Below are 17,672 nucleotides of genomic sequence, written 5' to 3'. Positions count from 1 at the left end.
ACGTTGTTCCTGGCAACCACTAGTCCTCGGGCAGCAAGGACCTGTGCCGCTTCGGAACGAAAGGCTTTCAGTGCCAGGCTCGAATCGAGTGCTAGCGACAGGGACAGCAACATTAGCACCTGTCTAGATCTAGAAACCTTTTTATATACTCGTTTATTATCCGGCCGGTAGGCGGCAGCGCTGCTAACTGCGCAGTCGACGTCGACGTCGCTGCCTAGCTCACCTTACATAGCCGCAAATTCAAATTTGAACTTCAGTCAAGTGTCAAAGCTCAAAGGATTAGCATGTCCTTGCAGCTGCAGCATGTGTGAACCAGTGAACACCAATGCGAAATACAATCTTCATAACCAAATTACTCACTGACTTGCCAAAAAGTGAAGAAACACGGCCAGAAACCGAAAAGGATCCACCTCAATAGTGCTTAACAACTCTAAGATTTGGAGAAACTATCTAAAGGTAAGTGATCTCAGGTGATCCCCGCTTAGAAACTGGCGATCCAGAACGATAGCTCTTCAATCTGCTGACTTTGAGTCTTGGCACTGGGAGAATTCACAGTTGACTTTATTATTCTGTGGTTCTGCGGGTGCCAAAATTTAATCAACGGCTCTATACAACGATTTCTAAGAACTAAAATTTAGGCAACATAAAATTAGAAGAGAGTTCTTAGGGTTTTAAGTGGGGTGAGCTGATTACACGGATATATGCATATGAGTTTTTTCTTACTAGCCCCCAAAACCGTCCTGAACAAATAATTAATGATAATTTTAGAAACTTGACTTAACATTGTCTTTATACCTAATAAAACAAGTCTGAAACCTAAATTCATTTATTTTCGTTTTTCATTTAAGTCGTTTCTAGATTTCACTTTCCTGAAATAAACTTTATTCCAATATTCAGTAAAATTGGAAATCTTTAACACATGCGACGCATGCATAACTTAAAATCGATTGAAAATAAAAGTCATAATAACATTAATGAAAAGTACTTTCCCCAACCCCAAACGAACTGTTTTTCTTTACCAAGTTTGAGCATAGACAAACAAACAAACTACATTATCAAATCACAGCCATCGCTATATTACTCATACGCCCCCAGTACCAACCCCATTGAACTACCAACGTCACGACTGCGTTGGTTCCTCTACTTTTATTTTAGAATCCAATGCGCAGTACCCAAACAAAATTAATTTCCACCCAACACGCAACGAAAACATCGAGGCGGATTGCAGGGGAGCAATTAATTGGGGCTAGGCCCGAATTGTTAAAGACTTAAAAATATTAAAAGCCCAGAGTGCGACACAATCGCTGGCTAAACTTTAGAGACATTGAACTTTCGGGGGGTCAAAAGTATTTCCTAACTTGGCCCACTGCCCGGGCATTAATGTGTTATGAGGGGGTGACAGTCATACCCCCTTCAAACAATTAAGTGCAATGCAAAGGGCGTGTCAGAGTTCAGTAATTGACCTCACCAATGGAAATTTACATTTGAACTTATCTTGATTGGAAATTACATTTTTAAATGTACATTGTACACGTCCAGCTGTCCAGCGTAATCAAAGGCGGCCCACACTCAAGGATATCCAGCGGCAGGACTATTGGCTCAGGTGGAAATCCTTTTGCAAATTGCTTCACTCATAACTCATTTCTCTAATAGAACCGGGGCGTAACCCATAGCCAAAGGCACACGTCCAGAGAGCAAATAAATATTTGATGAGGGAATTCAGAAAACTTCTGTAAATTCCATTTCAATTGCAGTTTTGAACACAAATAAGGTCCTTGGGGAGCACCTCAGTTATCGTTCTTTATATGATCTTTGAAATTAAATTTCTATGAGTGCAGTTGGAAGCATTTTCGGAAATTTGTATCTTGAAATTAGAAAGATTTAAAATCAGAAAGTAGTTATCTAAATAATCTATGAAATTGAATTGCTTTGAGTGCAGTTAGAATACATCTTAATATATCATTTAAATCTTATTTATCTTTATTTATTGTTAGTATTTTGAAATGCATTTCAAGGATTATTCTTTATTGGCGATCTCCTGTAAAAACCAAGCAGTTTGAGCACTTATATTCTAGTAAATTGGTGCCCAAAAATTTTTCAGCACTCTAACCGCCGCCAAACTATATAATTTGAGCTCCTTCGCTGCATTTTCCGGCGGCATAAATTAGCATTAATTCATAAGTCAGTCAGGCCACCAATTGAAATCCAAAAAAAAGGAGAAAATGAAGCAGAATGGAAAATGTTTTTCGGCTGGAAAAGCGAATTTGCATACAAACTGCAATGTTCGTACAACGCCCCCCGAACAACAAATTATGTGTGGGCCTACAGGGGCTGTGAACTGGGGAATAGGAGCCTTGTAGGCCTCGCAGGATTCCGATGGCTTGAGTTGGGTTGCGGAATGGGGGATCGAATGGGTGGAGTGGTGGATAGGTGCGACAGCCTAAACGCCGGCAATGTTCCTGAATAATGGGCCACCGGCGCAAACTGACGTTCGTAGGCAATTTTCTAGGAATCTAGTTGGGGTTGCGTCGTGTGTCTATGGTGAGATGTAACTAGATATATGTGTATATGTGCCATATAGGTGCACATGTTGTACGGCGGAGGGCTACTGCATAATTTATTTAATCGCGGGCAACAAATCTAAATTGATCGTTAGGCGTAGGCGAAGGCGAACGCCAGCTGAACCAACAAAATGTCTAACAAGGATATTGCATGTTCTCTATATGTATTAAACTGTTTTTTCCTCCGCTTTTCCATTGCAGTGCCAATTACCGAGAGAGGTTTTTTAAAAACCGGGCAAACGAACATGGCGCCTCAACAGCAGAACTCCACATTCATCGATGATAATCTGGACAGCTGTCCATCGCTATTAAATCTACCCGAAAGTCCCATTCTTCCGCCGCGACGCTGTCAGAATCAAGACACCAACAATAATAATAATAAGCAGGCGTTCGAGGAGCGCCTGGTGGATGAATCGCTATCGGTGGGGGAACCACCATTAGCACCACCTATACCCATAGCTGTATCTATGCCCATACCCATGGCACCAGCACCACCACATCGGCAAGCATGCAAAAATAAACACGGCAGGGAAAACGGAAACGCTGGCCAGGCCAGTCGTCGCCACCGTTCCATTTCCCTCTATGGCGTTAATAGCACTGTGGTAAGTGCCTCCTCCTCCTGCTGCTCCTCCTCCAGCTCCTGGTCCCTTGGCTACTCACTACCCCACTCGAATCCCCGCCTCTGATTTTGGGTAGCGCCAGCTTTTCCACTGAAATCAAACAAATCATCTAATTGGCAGTGGCAGGCAGAGGCGATAGACATATGTGTATGTGGGCAGTGTTATACTGACATAGAAGGGTATGGGGAACTTCGAGAATGCGTCTGTTATTCAAGAAATTGATTGCAACCTTGCGTTTCGTAGGAAACATAATCAGAAACTTGTTTATAAGCAATTTTTACACAATTTACTGGTAATAGCTTAAAATACAAAAAGGAATTCACTTGTTAAACGGATTGACATTGAATGGAGATTCTTAAAAATTTCCAAAAAATTGTTTACCTCGATAGGTTGGTTCAAGGACTAAATAAGATGAAAATGAGACATATACAAATATTGTCACTTAATAATATTGGCTTAGTAAGGAAATATATAGAGCTTACACCAAAATATTATCTGGTGCTCTTTTATAGCTATCTAGTATGGTACACATAGATACTAATACAGTTGATACCACTATTAGTAATATATAATTATTTCCCAAATAGTAAATAAATCGCATTAATTATTTATGGGATAACCTTATTTGTTTATTAAATGTCTTATCACTATTTGACCGACAAGGAAATACTTTGTAAATATCCCATGCTTGCAAGCCAGTACCCCACCCTACAATGCATTCCCAATAGCCTGGCAACCCTGTTAATTGATCCCTGTTCTTCTGGCAACCCTTCAGGAGCAAGGCCACAAGGAAATCCCCATCTGGATGGACGATGGAGAGGCGCGTTACGTATCAGGAGTGACGAACAAGACGACGTGCGATGACATAATCAAGGCGCTGATTGATGACGAACTGCGGAATGGCGATGGGTTCTACTGCGGCAATAATCCGAAAGGTGGTCTAATAATAATAATTCCCAGCCGATCCTGTCGTGACTGCTATTTTTTATGCATCACAATTTGGTTTTTTATTTATTTATGCTCCTTATTTACAATTTCTTTTATTTTCTCCCATTTTGCGTTTCGTTTCGTTTCGTTCCGTTTCATTCAATTTTCCCGCTTTCCGCACGTTGGAAAACAAGATGGCGGCCAGAGGAAAGCGGCAGCAGCATCGCGTGACTACAGCGATTACATTATAACGGAAAGTTGGGGCGGAATAGAGCGGTGCTATGATGGCAACATGGCCATTTTGCCCGTTTGGCGCGCTTGGAGCCGTGTACACAATGAGGTAATGGCAACGGTCGGTGGACCAGGGGAATCCCACCTGGCGTGCAGAAAAAAAGGAGCAAAATAAAAGAGAAACACCAGCAAACTGGGCCCGAAAGCCCGAAAGAAAAAAACGAAAAGTCTACAGTGATTGCATAATAAGCGCTTTTTTCCTGGCGCCACACGCAAGCCTAGAAATGTGAAATTCATGTCGTTCTCGAAATCCCACTCCATACGTTCTCAGTATTCCCCTTTCAAAGTCACACCCGCACACCTATTATGTACATACATATGTAAACATATATAGTACCACTGGCATTTGACTTATGCTTTGGCTTTTCGTATTTATTTGTTTATGACGCACCGAGTGAAATCAATTTGCCTATTGATTTTTATATCTAAGTTCATGTTTTCGTTTCGGCCTAATTATGCTGTAAATGTTTTATTACCTTAACCATTAGCCATAGGAATAATGTTATTCGAGGAAAAAGAATTCCTAATTGTTATTTGATGATCTTATCCAGTTAATGGAGGGCAAGAGTTAGAACTAGCGCCAAGGTGGTTTTATTGTTTGAGCTGTATTAAATGACAATATAATCACAAAGTAATGTATTCACTTGTATATTGTTGGGTAGAGAATAATACAATGATAAAAAAAAGGTCAATTTGTTACTTCAACAAGGGGAATACAAATTAAGGAGTAATACATGTTCATAAAGTAGTAAAATGTTTTTTTTAAATATGTACATACTTCAATTCATTTATAAACAAATATTTCTCGTCTTTATTACAGCTGCGCATCTCGTTAAAACACCGTGATGGCTTCAGAGATCCCCTTGCCATGCAATTAGTGCCCCATTCACAGCCACCCACGGGATTTTCGATGTACAAGTGGCTCAAGAAGCTACTGCATCTTAAAAAGGGAAAGAAAACGATACCGAAACCCACTAAAACGCCTCCGAAAGTGCCTAATAAGTTGAAGGAGAAGAAAGTGCACGGCCAAAAGCAAACAATGCCGAATGATTTGGTGGTGATTATAATGCCAGACCAACTGTATAAGGGTACCGAAAACACTGCCAAATCCAAACTTTATAAACTGGCCGAGAATCGCGTCTCCAAGCAGCGTCATCGAAGACGAAGTCGCCACGAGATAACCAAAGCCTCAGTTGAAACATTCAGAACAGCGATTCCCAGCGAATGCAATAACAATAACTATAATGTTAATAATTGCATAAGGAGGCGAAAGGATAAGCCGCTGCGAAACAGCGTACGCTATAAGTTGGCATCTCTTCATGCGGATATGAATGTCCGCTATGAAAAGGAACACGCTCTAACACGACAGCTATCGGAAAAGTGCCGACTGTACCGATTGCAGAACGAACGGTACAAGGGACCGGAAATGGAGTTATCGGTGGGGCAGCTGCAACAAAATATCGAAGCCTATGCCGAGGACATTATTAAAACGGAACACGAACTTCTCGAATTGAAAAATGAGATCAGACACGATATATCGCTGATCAATAATTTGAAACGTCTGACCTTGGAGGAATCGGAGGCAGATGCTGCCTGTAAAAGAGGCGTGGCTAAAGTACCACGTCCCTCACAGGAAAATGAAAATACTCCTCAAGATGCTAAAAATATGCAGGAAATGCAGTTTGTTGATAATATCTACGAGTTTTGCGATAATAATGCCAGTATGCTGGTGTAATTACAATTATGTGTCACTTGTTACGTTTTTACCAAAATAAATATACATTTTTTATAAGTATTTTAAACTACGAATTTTAATAGTTGTGGTTTTTGTAAGCTGGAAGCTTTAAGCAGCTTTTGTTTGTTGGTAATATAATACCTTTAAGTAATTTTTGAAGAGTAAATTATTTTAAAAAGCTGGCTCTGAAACTATTATTGAACTATCTCTTTAATTTTACATTTTAAGGGTGACTTCATTCAATATGGAGTACCCATTTTATATTGGTTCGGAATAATCTTCAAAATTAAATTAAAAACTTTTTAAAATTACATTATTTATTACGAATTATACGTAAATACCGTTAAGAGGTTTGAGTCAGGGTAAATGTCAATCAAAGACTCGAACCCACATATGTTGCTGGAAGAACATTTTGGATATACTTGAACTCTGGTCCCATTCAATCCAGGCAGAAAACAAAACCCATCAAATTAATAGTATTTTAAGACAAATTGTCAATAATTTCGGGTAACAAAACAATTTACTTTACAACCAGTCTTACTTAAATTCGAGGCTGCATCTCCTGCATTTAGAACAGTTAACCAAATTTACTCGGGTTAATTAGGTAAGTTAAAATCGGTTTGCAAAGAAGCGCAGAACGTGGTCGCAACCCACATTTTCACTTGCGGGGGTGTTTTGTTGTTGCAGTACAGTAACGCAACAGATTTGATCAAAATATTATAAATATCTTATCGATAGAGCTACACAGATAGCGGAAAATCCGCTCTTGTGACTCGAAACTCCAGATGTTAGTTTTAAATGGGTGGTGGATAAAAAGTGAAAGCTACTGCGCTTCTGCCGCCTTTGTTGCAAATCCCGTTTGGGCCACAGATGATTAATGGCATTTTTGCAATCCACTTGAACTAACCCTTCTATTTGCATTTGAGCAGCAAGCAATGGCACGTGGACACCAGAAGATCCAGTCGCAGGCGAAGGCCTCCGAGAAACAGGCCAAGCTGAAGAAGCAGCAAGGACACAGTGCCAACGATCAGAAAAAGGCGGCTCAGAAGGCACTTGTCTATGTGTGCGCCGTTTGCAAGGTGAGCCAACTACAGTGGAGCCTCTGTAGAACAAACAAACTAGAGTAGATGGAAGCGGGCCATTTGAGCTTAAAAAAGGGTAATCCCATTTAATGCAATTCGAAAAAGTGTGCATTACAGCACTTAAAACAAAAATTGCACAAAACACTTAAAGTCTATAATGTTTAAAACTATCTGGAATCTTTACCCTGTAATATTGTTGCGACGCTAGTTTCGGTTTTTATCCATGTTTGTAATTATATAAAAATTATCTATATACATATATCACAGAATATTGTCCATTTATATTCCGCATAAAATTGTATCCAATTTCAACATTATAAAAATAACTACTATAACATTTTGTAAAATTAATTTAATTTGCTATAAATTACCAGTTTAAAAACAATATGTTGGTCCAACGTCATCTTAAATTATATTATGACCAAGCACTGCGGATATATAAGTTACTTTAAGTGATAACACCTTCCTTTCAATAGATAACAATTTAAACCCAAATCTAATCGCTTTTTCTTTCCATTTCAGTCGCAAATGCCGGATCCCAAGACTTACAAGCAGCACTTCGAGAACAAGCATCCCAAGAACGACATGCCCGAGGAGCTGAAGGATGTCTGATGCCCATTTTACTTAAAGCTGAACGAGATGGACGAGTTGCCTACCAGTACGAAACATTTGCAACAATAAATTAGCAACAGCCCGAAGAAGAAAGCCACAATCAAGCCGAAGCCAAGAGGATGGATAATAGCCGTAATAATAATATATGCCAGTTTTTTCGTATACACACTGCTGCTTTTTGGTTTTGTTTTATACATTGAAATTAACACAGTATGCGAATGTTCGATGTGTGGCTGACCCAATACAAAGACACCTACCTATCTTACAAAATGAATAGAAATTGTTTAATTCCTGTGAACATGACGGAAGATATCTAGGACACCATAAATAAATACTCTGAGCTCCGTTTTGGATTTGGTTTACACGTAAAAGTTTTATACGAATTATGCCAGAAATGAAAGAAAATAAATCTTTTTGTACTATAACTAAATTATGTGAATGACAATTTATAAATAAAAATGTTAAAACTATTACTTTTTATGCTTTGTATGATATTTTATTCTAATTCATCCTGTGCAATTATACTTGCAGTCTTAGATAATAACAATGTTATGTTTGTTGTATTGGTAAATTGAGTATTTATATTTTAAAAATTCTAACATATCCATTACCATATATTATATGTATTATACCAACATATTCATTACCAAAAAAAATTTTGTTGAATGGTTTAAAAACTACAAATAATTAGAAAAAGCATTATTCATTACGAGTACCGTTAAGTGGCTTCAGTCAGGGTAGATGTAAATCAAAGAAACGAACCCACAGATATTTATGCCTTAACATTTTGGATATAGTTCAACTCTGGTCCCACTCAACCCTGGCAGCGAAACAAAACCCGACAAATTGATAAAAATCTACGGTTAATCGCCAATAATTTCGGGTATCAAATCAAAACAGATTATTAACAACGAATTTTACTTAACTCCAAAGGCTGCATCACCTGGATTTAATACAGGCAACCAATTTTAAGCGTGTTAATTAGGTAAGTTGTGATAGCTTCGCAAAAGAGCGCAGAACGTGGTCGCAATTTTCACTTGTGGTGGTGATTTGTTGTTGTTCCAGTACAGTGTCGTGTCAGACTTTTCAAAACATAAATAATCGGTGTCTTAACTAGTGTATGCGGACCGGAAAGTGTACTTCCCGTTCGGTAACCCCAAGAGTGACCCATTCAGATGTGTGGGAGAAAGTGAAAGTGACTGCGCTTCTGCCTCCTTTGTTGCGAATCTCGTGAAGCCCGAAGACGATTTACATATACTTACTCTTCCATTTCCATTCAAGCAGAAAGAAATGGCACGTGGACACCAGAAGATCCAGTCGCAGGCGAAGGCCTCCGAGAAACAGGCCAAGCTGAAGAAGCAGCAAGGACACAGTGCCAACGATCAGAAAAAGGCGGCTCAGAAGGCACTTGTCCATGTGTGCGCCGTTTGCAAGGTGAGCCAGCTACAGTGAAACCTCGCCTAATCAACAACACCAGTGGGTTGGTTAGTCAAGCAGTTTTGACACAGCTAGAAGAATTGCCCACGAACTCGTTTGATTTAACGTCGAGATTTTGAAACCCATGTTTAAGTATCTGATGTATTTCTTTAATACTTTGAATAATTCGGCTTCAACATTTTTTTTACTATTATTCTCCATTTTGGCCATCTGAATACTATTTTTGAAATCAAAAAGGTTCCTGAAAGGGTTCGAGAATATGAATATTTGGGAATTATTATTATTTGAGCACAGTGTATTATTAACGACGGAATGTTTAATTCAAATTACAAAATTATTATTATAAAGAACATATCGTTAAGATATGTTCAGGTGTATGTAAATATATGTATCTTTTCTACCTTTTACCTTTTCCAAACTAATAGTAAATATAAATTCCTCGTACTTTGTGCTTTATGGTAAACCTAATCGAGCTTCCTTTCCATTTCAGTCGCAAATGCCGGATCCCAAGACATATAAGCAACATTTCGAGAACAAGCATCCCAAGAACGACATGCCAGAGGAGCTGAAGGAGGTCTGATGACCGATGAGGCTGGGTGCATATATAAATATATCAAGCTGATCGAAATCGACGAATTTCCTACCAGTACGAAACTTTTGCAACAATAATTTTACATCAGCCCAAATACAAAATCAGCATTTAAGCCGATGCAAGGGGCGCATAAAGTTAGAGCATAGTTTCCAAAGCAAAGGGCCCAGCTGAATTTTTTATATACACACTGCTGACTTTTGGTTTATACTTTGAAAATAACCCATGGCTACCACAATACAAAGCAAATTTCCACATAGTAAAATAAATACGTTTGTTTTGATTTTTATTTTCCCTGAAAGGCAACGAGCAAGTTGAGTAACAATAATTACGTGTGCTCCGTTTTTGATTTGGTTTATGAATAACGATGCTAACGATTTCGTAGTTTTGTATACGATTTATGCCAGAAATAAAATCAATCTTTTTGTACTATAAACCATTGAATACATCATGTAAATGAGAATTTATAAATACAATAAAAACGAAATAATTGTTAAATTTAAAGAGAAATGTTACTGCTGCAGAAGCATTGTCCTATCTTACGGTTAGTGTGTAAATGCAAAGCATTCCTGTCTTTATGTAAATATTCGCATGGTGCGAGATTAGTATAGATTTGATTGTTTCAATGCTACTTAACATTTGGCAACTACCTGATTAAAGTGTAGGGGTTCTATGTACATTGGTTTAACAAGCACATATCGTTCAATAGTTAAAAATATCTTATACTCCGAAACTAGTCATTCTCCAGAATATTCAGCTTCATGAAAGTTTTTTCAGTTCTTTGGTTGGACATTCAGCTACAAAAGGTTCTCCTAGAAGTTGACTCCCGGTACTGCTGTCCTCTTTTGTTGCCAGAGTCTCAGCGGGGAATTCTTCTTGCGCAAGATGCATGAAAACTAAATCTTTTTTTGCCGGAAAATCAGCAAGTACTGTAATACCAATGTTGTTATCCGGCAGCGAGGGCGTTTCCTCGTGGTACCCAAACCAGTAGATTATGATTCCAGGCCCAAAACTGAAAACAATACATACATATATAATTAGGAAAGTTATAGGAAGTATTCTTTCATATTACCGATTGCAGTAGCTTTGCAGCTGCTGTTGGATGTTGAATTTATGTGCCTTGGTGTCCCCGAAATTGGCCTTGCTTTCGATCCAGTTGATCACAGAGCCCCTGTAAAGGAACGGCAATATCATCTTGATGTCCGGCGTCTTGTCATATCCCATTCGTCGCAAATCCTGCTCGTCGTAGAAATGGATACCCGCATCCTTAGCCAGATTCTTAAGCTTAAGCTCGTACTCCTCTCCCATGATGCGTCGTCGCAGGTCCGTAATAGATCCCTCTTGATTATCGCTGATTATGCACTGCTGCACATTGGCCGCCAGCCGCGGATCGTCGATGAGATGCGGATGCCTAAGAAGCTGTGATATGTGCGATCGATGCCGCGCCTTGTACTTCTCCTGCAGCAACATCCTGCAGAGAGCCACCGGATTCAGTGCCTCGACACAAGCCATTCGGATCAGGAGGGCATTGTCGTACAAGTTTTTCTGCTCCTCGTAGCTGAACCCAAACAATTTGGATTATTATTGGCCACGGTCTCAGGAAATAACACGAATTTGTGGTCTTACACTTTGAGGAGCTTCTTTCCTCGCTGGTCCTGCTTCCAGTGGTGACCACGCGCCCTGTTAAAGAGCTCCGATTGCAGGATGCATGTCAAAGCCATTGGTTCCACGTCCCTGAAGAAACGATTCCTCAACTCGAACTCGCAGTCGATGGCCAATCCGTGGAAGCCGTTGATGAACTGGCAGATGCGATTGTACTCGCCGCCGCTCAGAATCTTCCGCATCTGTTGCTCATTTCCGCCGGCCAAACCCGGGACTTGGGACATATTTTACGGCCAGAAATACAAATTTATTTCAGAGAAAGGTATGAAAGAGCGCCAGAATAATCAGCTGTTCAGCCCACGCTAATCGAATACACAATTAGACTTATCGATTGCTGAGTTTTCACATCGCGAAGCGTTCACACTGGACGGCGCTGTATATCGAAATGTCCACGAAGCCGTCATTCCGTAATTTTCATAAGATTAAAAAAGTATAAAAATGATTTTTTACAGGGTTTATAAATAGCGCTAATTTTATTACTATGCCTTTACGTATGCCATCACACGTATTTAAAAAACGAATCTATCGGGCTTGTGTACCGGTATCGGTATGGGATGCAATATCGTAACTGTTGTACAGGGTACGATATTGTTCCTGTGGTACGAGGTACTGGTTGGTGTACGGGATTCCATTACTTTGTACCGGGTTAGAGTACCTTTTTGTACAAAATTGTACATCAAATATGCATCCACAATCTATAAATTATAGAATATAAGACCTTAACTTATTAGAGAGTATACAACTGCACAAAATAATAATTTTTTAAATTTATTATCAATTGGGCTTTGAATATCGTAGCCATTTGTAAACTCTTTGGCCCTTCTTTCCTTGCTTTCAATAAAACATAATGGTATCTTAGTTTTGATATATTTTATTATATATTCTTATACATAGCACGGGTTTACGATCATTTCTTAGGTAAACACTTCTATTATTTGCGTTAAGCACTTTTTTTCCATTTAATACAACTATAAAGAGTCATTGCTTAACTACGCATAGTGTGTGGTATGCTATTACTTGTGTTGACCATTGACTTAGGGCTATAATATAAATAAGCTTGGTTTTTTTATAAATGCTATTCTTATTCATCATTTGGAAGCAAAGATAATTTCCTTTTGCTCGATTTAACAACAGTGTATAAAATAATGACAAATGTGCACCCTAAAATAAACTAAATGAGATACAAAAGCGTGTAATAAATAATAATTTTGAATAAATAATTGTTTAATAGTGTTGGTGTAAAAGGCAACAAACAAAATGTGTTGTTATTGAGAGTCTGGTTGTGTTTCAACTCTCTTATCTAAGCAATTAATTCGAGTTGGTTCTTTCAGCTCGATGGTCAAACTTGGTTTAACAATAATTCATCTTAAAACTTGACCTGATTTCGGCCGAAAACTCTTACCGGTTTACGATCTAGGAGTAACAATATTTAAATGTATTCGCTTAAGTTGATCTTACGGCTGTGTAATTGTTAATTGTTACTATTGAATTCATTTGGGCTAGGTCTAACTTCTTCATTGTGTGTGTGATTATCTTAATGGTTTTTTAAGCTTGACAGGCTGAACATTCAATTCATCTATTCAAAATTGCAATTATTCGGTTCACTTCATATAGTCGTGGTATTATTGAAGATGATTGCAATGATTTAAAGTGTACTTGACTAAACAACAGCGTTAAGTTGGTCGATCGAAATATTGCACCATTGTGATGTTTAATTTCGGACAAACTTTCTTGAATTCACTCCTTAATACTAAATTATTGTAATACCAAATTGTTACTTGACTTTAGAGCTCATCGTTTTAAGATTTACAACTAATCGAATTCGTTTCTAAGTTAATATTTGATTCTGTGTTGTTTTTTCGAAAGAAGGCATGGTTATGAGCTAGCGATTTCCATGAAATACCACCAGCATTTAGACATTAAGTTATTTATAAAATATACTTGCTTAACATACAGTAAAATTATATATAATTACGCACAGAGTGATGGGGATGAGTGGTTGCAGGTGAACGGGGGAGAAGGGCAATGCTAACTCTAATACTATTCTGAAAAAGTCTAACAGACATGCGCTTTAGGCTCTACCAAATAAACAATTAACAATTAATACAAAGCGATTATACTGCTAGACAATGGGGGGAAAGGTGTTTTGTTTAGTCGATTAGATTTGGCTTCGATTGCGGATATTGTTAGTAGAAGTGCGGCGGCGGCAACGTTTGCGAGGGCAACGTCGTCGGATGCTGTTCCCATCAGACAACAGAATCTTTCCGGATCCTAGCATGTTAGCATGTTTTCGGGGGAAAAGAGAGACAAGACAACATTTCATCAGCAATGGAAGGGATAGGAGTTGAGTTAGTTTCAGGAATTTGGTTGCTTAAAACTATTTTCGCACCACATATAATTCTCAGTCTGAGGGGCTCGCATCACGCCCACACCGCCGCCCAGTCGGCGGTAGTTCATGCAGCCGCACAAACGCCATTGGTTCGTCTCTGGGTCGTAGACCTCGATGGTTTTTAAATAGGCGGAACCATCAAAGCCGCCCACAGCATACAGCTGTCCATTAACGACGGCCAGGCCAACCTAAAATAACACCATTTCATTTAATTCAATACTATTCGCTGAAGAAAGGTATGAAAAACTCACCCCACTGCGTCGGGAGGTCATGGCCACGATTGGGCTCCAAGTATTGGTCAGTGGATTGTAGCGCTCGGCGGACGAGAGCTCCATGCAATCGTCTCGCCCGCCGACGGCGTAAATGTAGTTGTTGAACACAGCACAGCCCAAGTGCTTGCGTCGCGTGGACATCGGGCTGACGGCTACCCATTTGTTGTGTCTGTAATGATTAAATCAGAGCAATGTAAATCAATCACGATACTACGTTCAAGTGCACTGTACAAAAGGTCATTTGTTACTAGTGCCTGTAAAATTACTTGTATAAAAGTTTACATGAATTTTGGAAATTATAGCTTTATAATATATTAATTGAAATTGCATTATATATATGGTTTACCTGGGATCATATCGCTCCACGGTGTTCAACGGGCACTGTCCATCAGAGCCGCCAATTGCGTAGAGAAATCCTCCAAGCACGGCTACCGCCACTCCCAGCCGCCTAGTTGTCATTGGAGCCACTTTGGACCATTTGTTCTCCTTCGGATCGTACCGCTCCACGTGGTTCAAACACTGAACGCCATCCTGGCCGCCCACCGCGTACAAGAAGCCATCGAGCACAGCCACACCCACGCTGGTTCGGCAGGAAGTGGTGGGTGCCACGTCACAGGACCACTGGTTCGTTTGTGGATCGTAACGCTCTATGCTGTTCAGATAGCTCTGGCCATCGTGACCGCCCACGGCGTAGAGTAGATCATTCAACACAGCCACGCCAACTCCGCAGCGTCGTTTGCTCATAGGAGCGACCATTTTCCAGTCGTTGGTCTGGGGATCGAAACGCTCAACGGAGGCTATGGCATCGCCGGAACACCATCCGCCCACAGCGAACAGGACTTCTCCTCGTCGAGTTGGTTTGCGCGGTCTAGTGCGAGGACCCTGCATCAGCGGTCGCTCCTGCGGAAGCAACAGATAGTTCTTGGCCTCATCCACCAAATCCCGGCAGGCCTCGTCGCTGCGCACCAGGAGATCGGAGCCCACCGTGCCAACCAGGAACTTTGGAGAGAGTAGAGGCAGACGGACGTGTTGGAGCACCTGGAAATAGTAGGAAATATAAGTTATTTACTAGTTACAATACATAAAAATTGAATTCTTTTGGTTTTCGAAAGTAATAACAGTATTTTAATGGTAGTATTCATAAACAAAAACAGCTTGCAGTTGCTCACCTGTGCCAGATGTTGACGCCGCTCGGCGACATTGTACTTGAGCCAGGACATGACCGCGTTGAAGACCTGCTCCTCGGAGCGCACGTTCAGCTCATCGCTGCAAATGATGTCAACCAGCTGGCCGACGGGGAGCAGCAGGAACTCCTCGCTCTCCATCACCTCCTGGAAGTTGTGCTGCGTAAATTTGTCCGCGATCCGAAGAAGTTCTCGGCAGGAGTGTGTGTCGGCAAAGGCGCGGATGCCCAGGCAGTTGGTGGGATCCAACTGTCGTTTGAGGAACTCGCAGCAGATGTCCTGAATCTCAACCAGTTGAAGCAGGCAGGCGGCGGGAAGGAGGGTCTGGACATTTGACTCCTCGACGATGATGTGGGCGGTGTAACAAAAGTCGATGAGCAGCTCCATGGCATTCTCATCGATGTCGCGTATGGTGACCTCAGTCTGGCGCGATTCCTCCAGTTCGCCAGTGAACATGGCACAGAAATATGAGCTGCAGGCGGACAGGATGACCCGGTGGGCAAAGATCTTCCGTCCGCCCACGTTGAGCACCACGTCGCAGAGCTCCCGATGGCGCCGTAGCATATTTAGTTCCGTGAGCGTGACCTTCGGATGTTTCTCGGACGTGTGAGAGAGGCGGGCGGGCGACGGAGGTCGGTCCACTGCCGTTGATCCAACGGAGGAGCCGCCACCAGCCGTGGAATTACCACCTGTACCGGTGACAGCTGTTGGCAAAAGATGTGATTTTGGGTTAGAAAATACCATATGTTTTTAATAATACAAATAAACGTAAAGGAAACGATTAATTTGAGTTCTGACTAAGGTTTAATACTTTGTTATGAGGAAAACGCCTTCTTAAGTTATTGTTAAGATGAAAGATTATTGCTTCATGAACAAATATGAAGCATTTAAGTATTTTACTAATGGCAAATGAGGCACACAAGGTTCTCCTGGCTTGCTCTTTTCCAAATTCCAAACCAAGCTCCTTTCAAATCCTTACCAGCATCCCGTGGTTGAGCGGTGGAGCCCGAGCCCGGCAGGTCGCCCATTCTGTTCGCTGCTAAGCGCAGCGGGCCGGAAGCAACCCAACCCCACACGGCGTCTATCTGTGGGTAGAAATGGTAGTTAGTGATCATTGTTTGTGTCGAAGTAAATCAAATTCATGTGCAGGTTAGAAGGGCGGCAATGAGCTCGATTTTTCTGAAACTAACTAATATTAGTTAAGTCACCTCATTAATTTGTTAACATCTTCTTAAAGCTGCTTTTCCGATTTTTTAGTCCTAACCGATTAAGTAATTGTACAGTTTTTATAAAAATAAATTCATATTCTGGGCCCTGGATGTGGAAATTCTGATTTATTTTCCTTTTTTCTTCACCCCCCTTTGCGAACACACCCACACACAGACATGCTGTGTAACACGCACCTTTCAGCTAAAAGGAACAATAAAAGTTTAAAACTTATACTTGAAGCATTAAAGTTTTAAAAACTACAATTCGTATACGAGATATATGAACTTTAACCTAAAACTTTAACCGACATTTTGGTAATTCGAAACTTCTGCTTGTAATCGACTTTAACTTCTAAAATAGAATAGTTCTTCAAGGTATGTTTTAAAATTAAAACATCTGCTATTATCGGTAAACAAATTGGCAGAGGGAGTCGATTGATGGATAAAATAAACTTTTCTCCAGTTCAATAAAATTCTTGTGGTTTATCTTCACCAACATCGTATCAAAACTGAAAACAATTTTTTCCATGCGATCTATATTCATTCGCTTGTACAACAGGCACTGCACGGAACACCTTAAATTTGAAAGGTAACCTGGTCCACCCACAACCGCACATACACACACACACACGCGGCCGATGTTGGTTTAGATTTCGATGTATATGTAGGTGTCCCAACCTTTGCGTCTCTGTTCTCCACGGATACAAAGCACGTCCAGGGCCAGCTGCAGGCGGAAAATTTCGAAAATGCAATCTTGATGGCTTAAAAGGACCACATCGAAGATTTTCCTTGCGCGAATTGCACTTTTCACCACGGAAAAATCGTTTTTTAGTTGGCCTGGAAAAGTCGAAACACGAAACGATTGGTATGGTGCTAGGGATGTGAGAAATGCATAATATTATCAATGTATCGATGTTGTTGAGAATAAATAACGTGATTGCCTATTGAAATGTTTGATATATCGATGTTAAGATTATTTTAGTTTTAACTTGAACACATACTTTTTAAGATGAAACATAACATTTTAAAAAGTTGAAGAGATTAATAATATTATTTTAATAGTTTCATTTCAAAATGTTTCTCAGTATACAAGAGAATAATAA

At 40.2% G+C, this 17,672-nt stretch overlaps 5 protein-coding genes across 12 annotated transcripts; 3 read left to right on the top strand and 2 right to left on the bottom strand.

Annotated features, from left to right (window-relative positions):
• The first annotated feature begins 279 nt into the window (after positions 1–279).
• Positions 280–6,160, top strand: LOC120449991. 5 transcript variants are annotated; one of them, XM_039632701.2, is made up of 5 exons: positions 280–456; positions 2,763–3,163; positions 3,957–4,116; positions 4,303–4,448; positions 5,220–6,160. In XM_039632701.2, the coding sequence occupies exons 2-5, from the start codon at positions 2,807–2,809 to the stop codon at positions 6,132–6,134; spliced, it is 1,578 nt and encodes a 525-aa protein (XP_039488635.2). In that variant the 5' UTR covers positions 280–456; positions 2,763–2,806; the 3' UTR covers positions 6,135–6,160. The 5 variants fall into 5 exon arrangements, with proteins under 5 accessions (XP_039488635.2, XP_043861927.1, XP_043861928.1 ...); XM_044005992.1 differs by lacking the exon at positions 280–456 and adding an exon at positions 2,560–2,694; XM_044005993.1 differs by lacking the exon at positions 280–456 and adding an exon at positions 2,569–2,658.
• A 408-nt stretch (positions 6,161–6,568) lies between these two features.
• Positions 6,569–8,301, top strand: LOC120449830 (zinc finger protein 706-like). Its single transcript, XM_039632479.2, has 3 exons — positions 6,569–6,738; positions 7,064–7,213; positions 7,739–8,301. The coding sequence occupies exons 2-3, from the start codon at positions 7,070–7,072 to the stop codon at positions 7,826–7,828; spliced, it is 234 nt and encodes a 77-aa protein (XP_039488413.1). The 5' UTR covers positions 6,569–6,738; positions 7,064–7,069; the 3' UTR covers positions 7,829–8,301.
• A 326-nt stretch (positions 8,302–8,627) lies between these two features.
• LOC120449325 (zinc finger protein 706-like) lies at positions 8,628–10,123 on the top strand. Of its 2 annotated transcripts, none has more exons than XM_039631724.2 (3): positions 8,628–8,813; positions 9,110–9,262; positions 9,756–10,123. In XM_039631724.2, the coding sequence occupies exons 2-3, from the start codon at positions 9,119–9,121 to the stop codon at positions 9,843–9,845; spliced, it is 234 nt and encodes a 77-aa protein (XP_039487658.1). In that variant the 5' UTR covers positions 8,628–8,813; positions 9,110–9,118; the 3' UTR covers positions 9,846–10,123. The 2 variants fall into 2 exon arrangements, with proteins under 2 accessions (XP_039487658.1, XP_039487657.1); XM_039631723.2 differs by having other exon boundaries at positions 8,629–8,813; positions 9,113–9,262.
• A 113-nt stretch (positions 10,124–10,236) lies between these two features.
• LOC120449324 (CDAN1-interacting nuclease 1) lies at positions 10,237–11,821 on the bottom strand. Its single transcript, XM_039631721.2, has 3 exons — positions 11,481–11,821; positions 10,927–11,412; positions 10,237–10,866 (listed from the first exon to the last, which is right to left on the bottom strand). Exons 1-3 carry the CDS (start codon positions 11,738–11,740, stop codon positions 10,614–10,616), a joined length of 999 nt encoding a protein of 332 aa, XP_039487655.2. The 5' UTR covers positions 11,741–11,821; the 3' UTR covers positions 10,237–10,613.
• A 1,387-nt stretch (positions 11,822–13,208) lies between these two features.
• On the bottom strand, positions 13,209–17,444 carry LOC120448697 (kelch-like protein diablo). Of its 3 annotated transcripts, XM_039630851.2 has the most exons (7): positions 17,248–17,444; positions 16,341–16,446; positions 15,347–16,065; positions 14,524–15,215; positions 14,157–14,346; positions 13,906–14,093; positions 13,209–13,787 (listed from the first exon to the last, which is right to left on the bottom strand). In XM_039630851.2, the coding sequence occupies exons 2-7, from the start codon at positions 16,387–16,389 to the stop codon at positions 13,763–13,765; spliced, it is 1,863 nt and encodes a 620-aa protein (XP_039486785.2). In that variant the 5' UTR covers positions 16,390–16,446; positions 17,248–17,444; the 3' UTR covers positions 13,209–13,762. The 3 variants fall into 3 exon arrangements, with proteins under 3 accessions (XP_039486785.2, XP_043861966.1, XP_043861967.1); XM_044006031.1 differs by having other exon boundaries at positions 13,209–14,093; XM_044006032.1 differs by lacking the exons at positions 16,341–16,446; positions 17,248–17,444 and adding an exon at positions 16,173–16,260 and having other exon boundaries at positions 13,209–14,093.
• Positions 17,445–17,672: the final 228 nt, after the last annotated feature.

This window comes from Drosophila santomea, chromosome 3L, assembly GCF_016746245.2.
Source record: "Drosophila santomea strain STO CAGO 1482 chromosome 3L, Prin_Dsan_1.1, whole genome shotgun sequence".
Classification (NCBI taxonomy): Eukaryota; Metazoa; Arthropoda; class Insecta; order Diptera; family Drosophilidae; genus Drosophila; species Drosophila santomea.
Note: the sequence above shows the minus strand (reverse complement) of the source record. Positions and strands in the feature narration are given on the sequence as shown.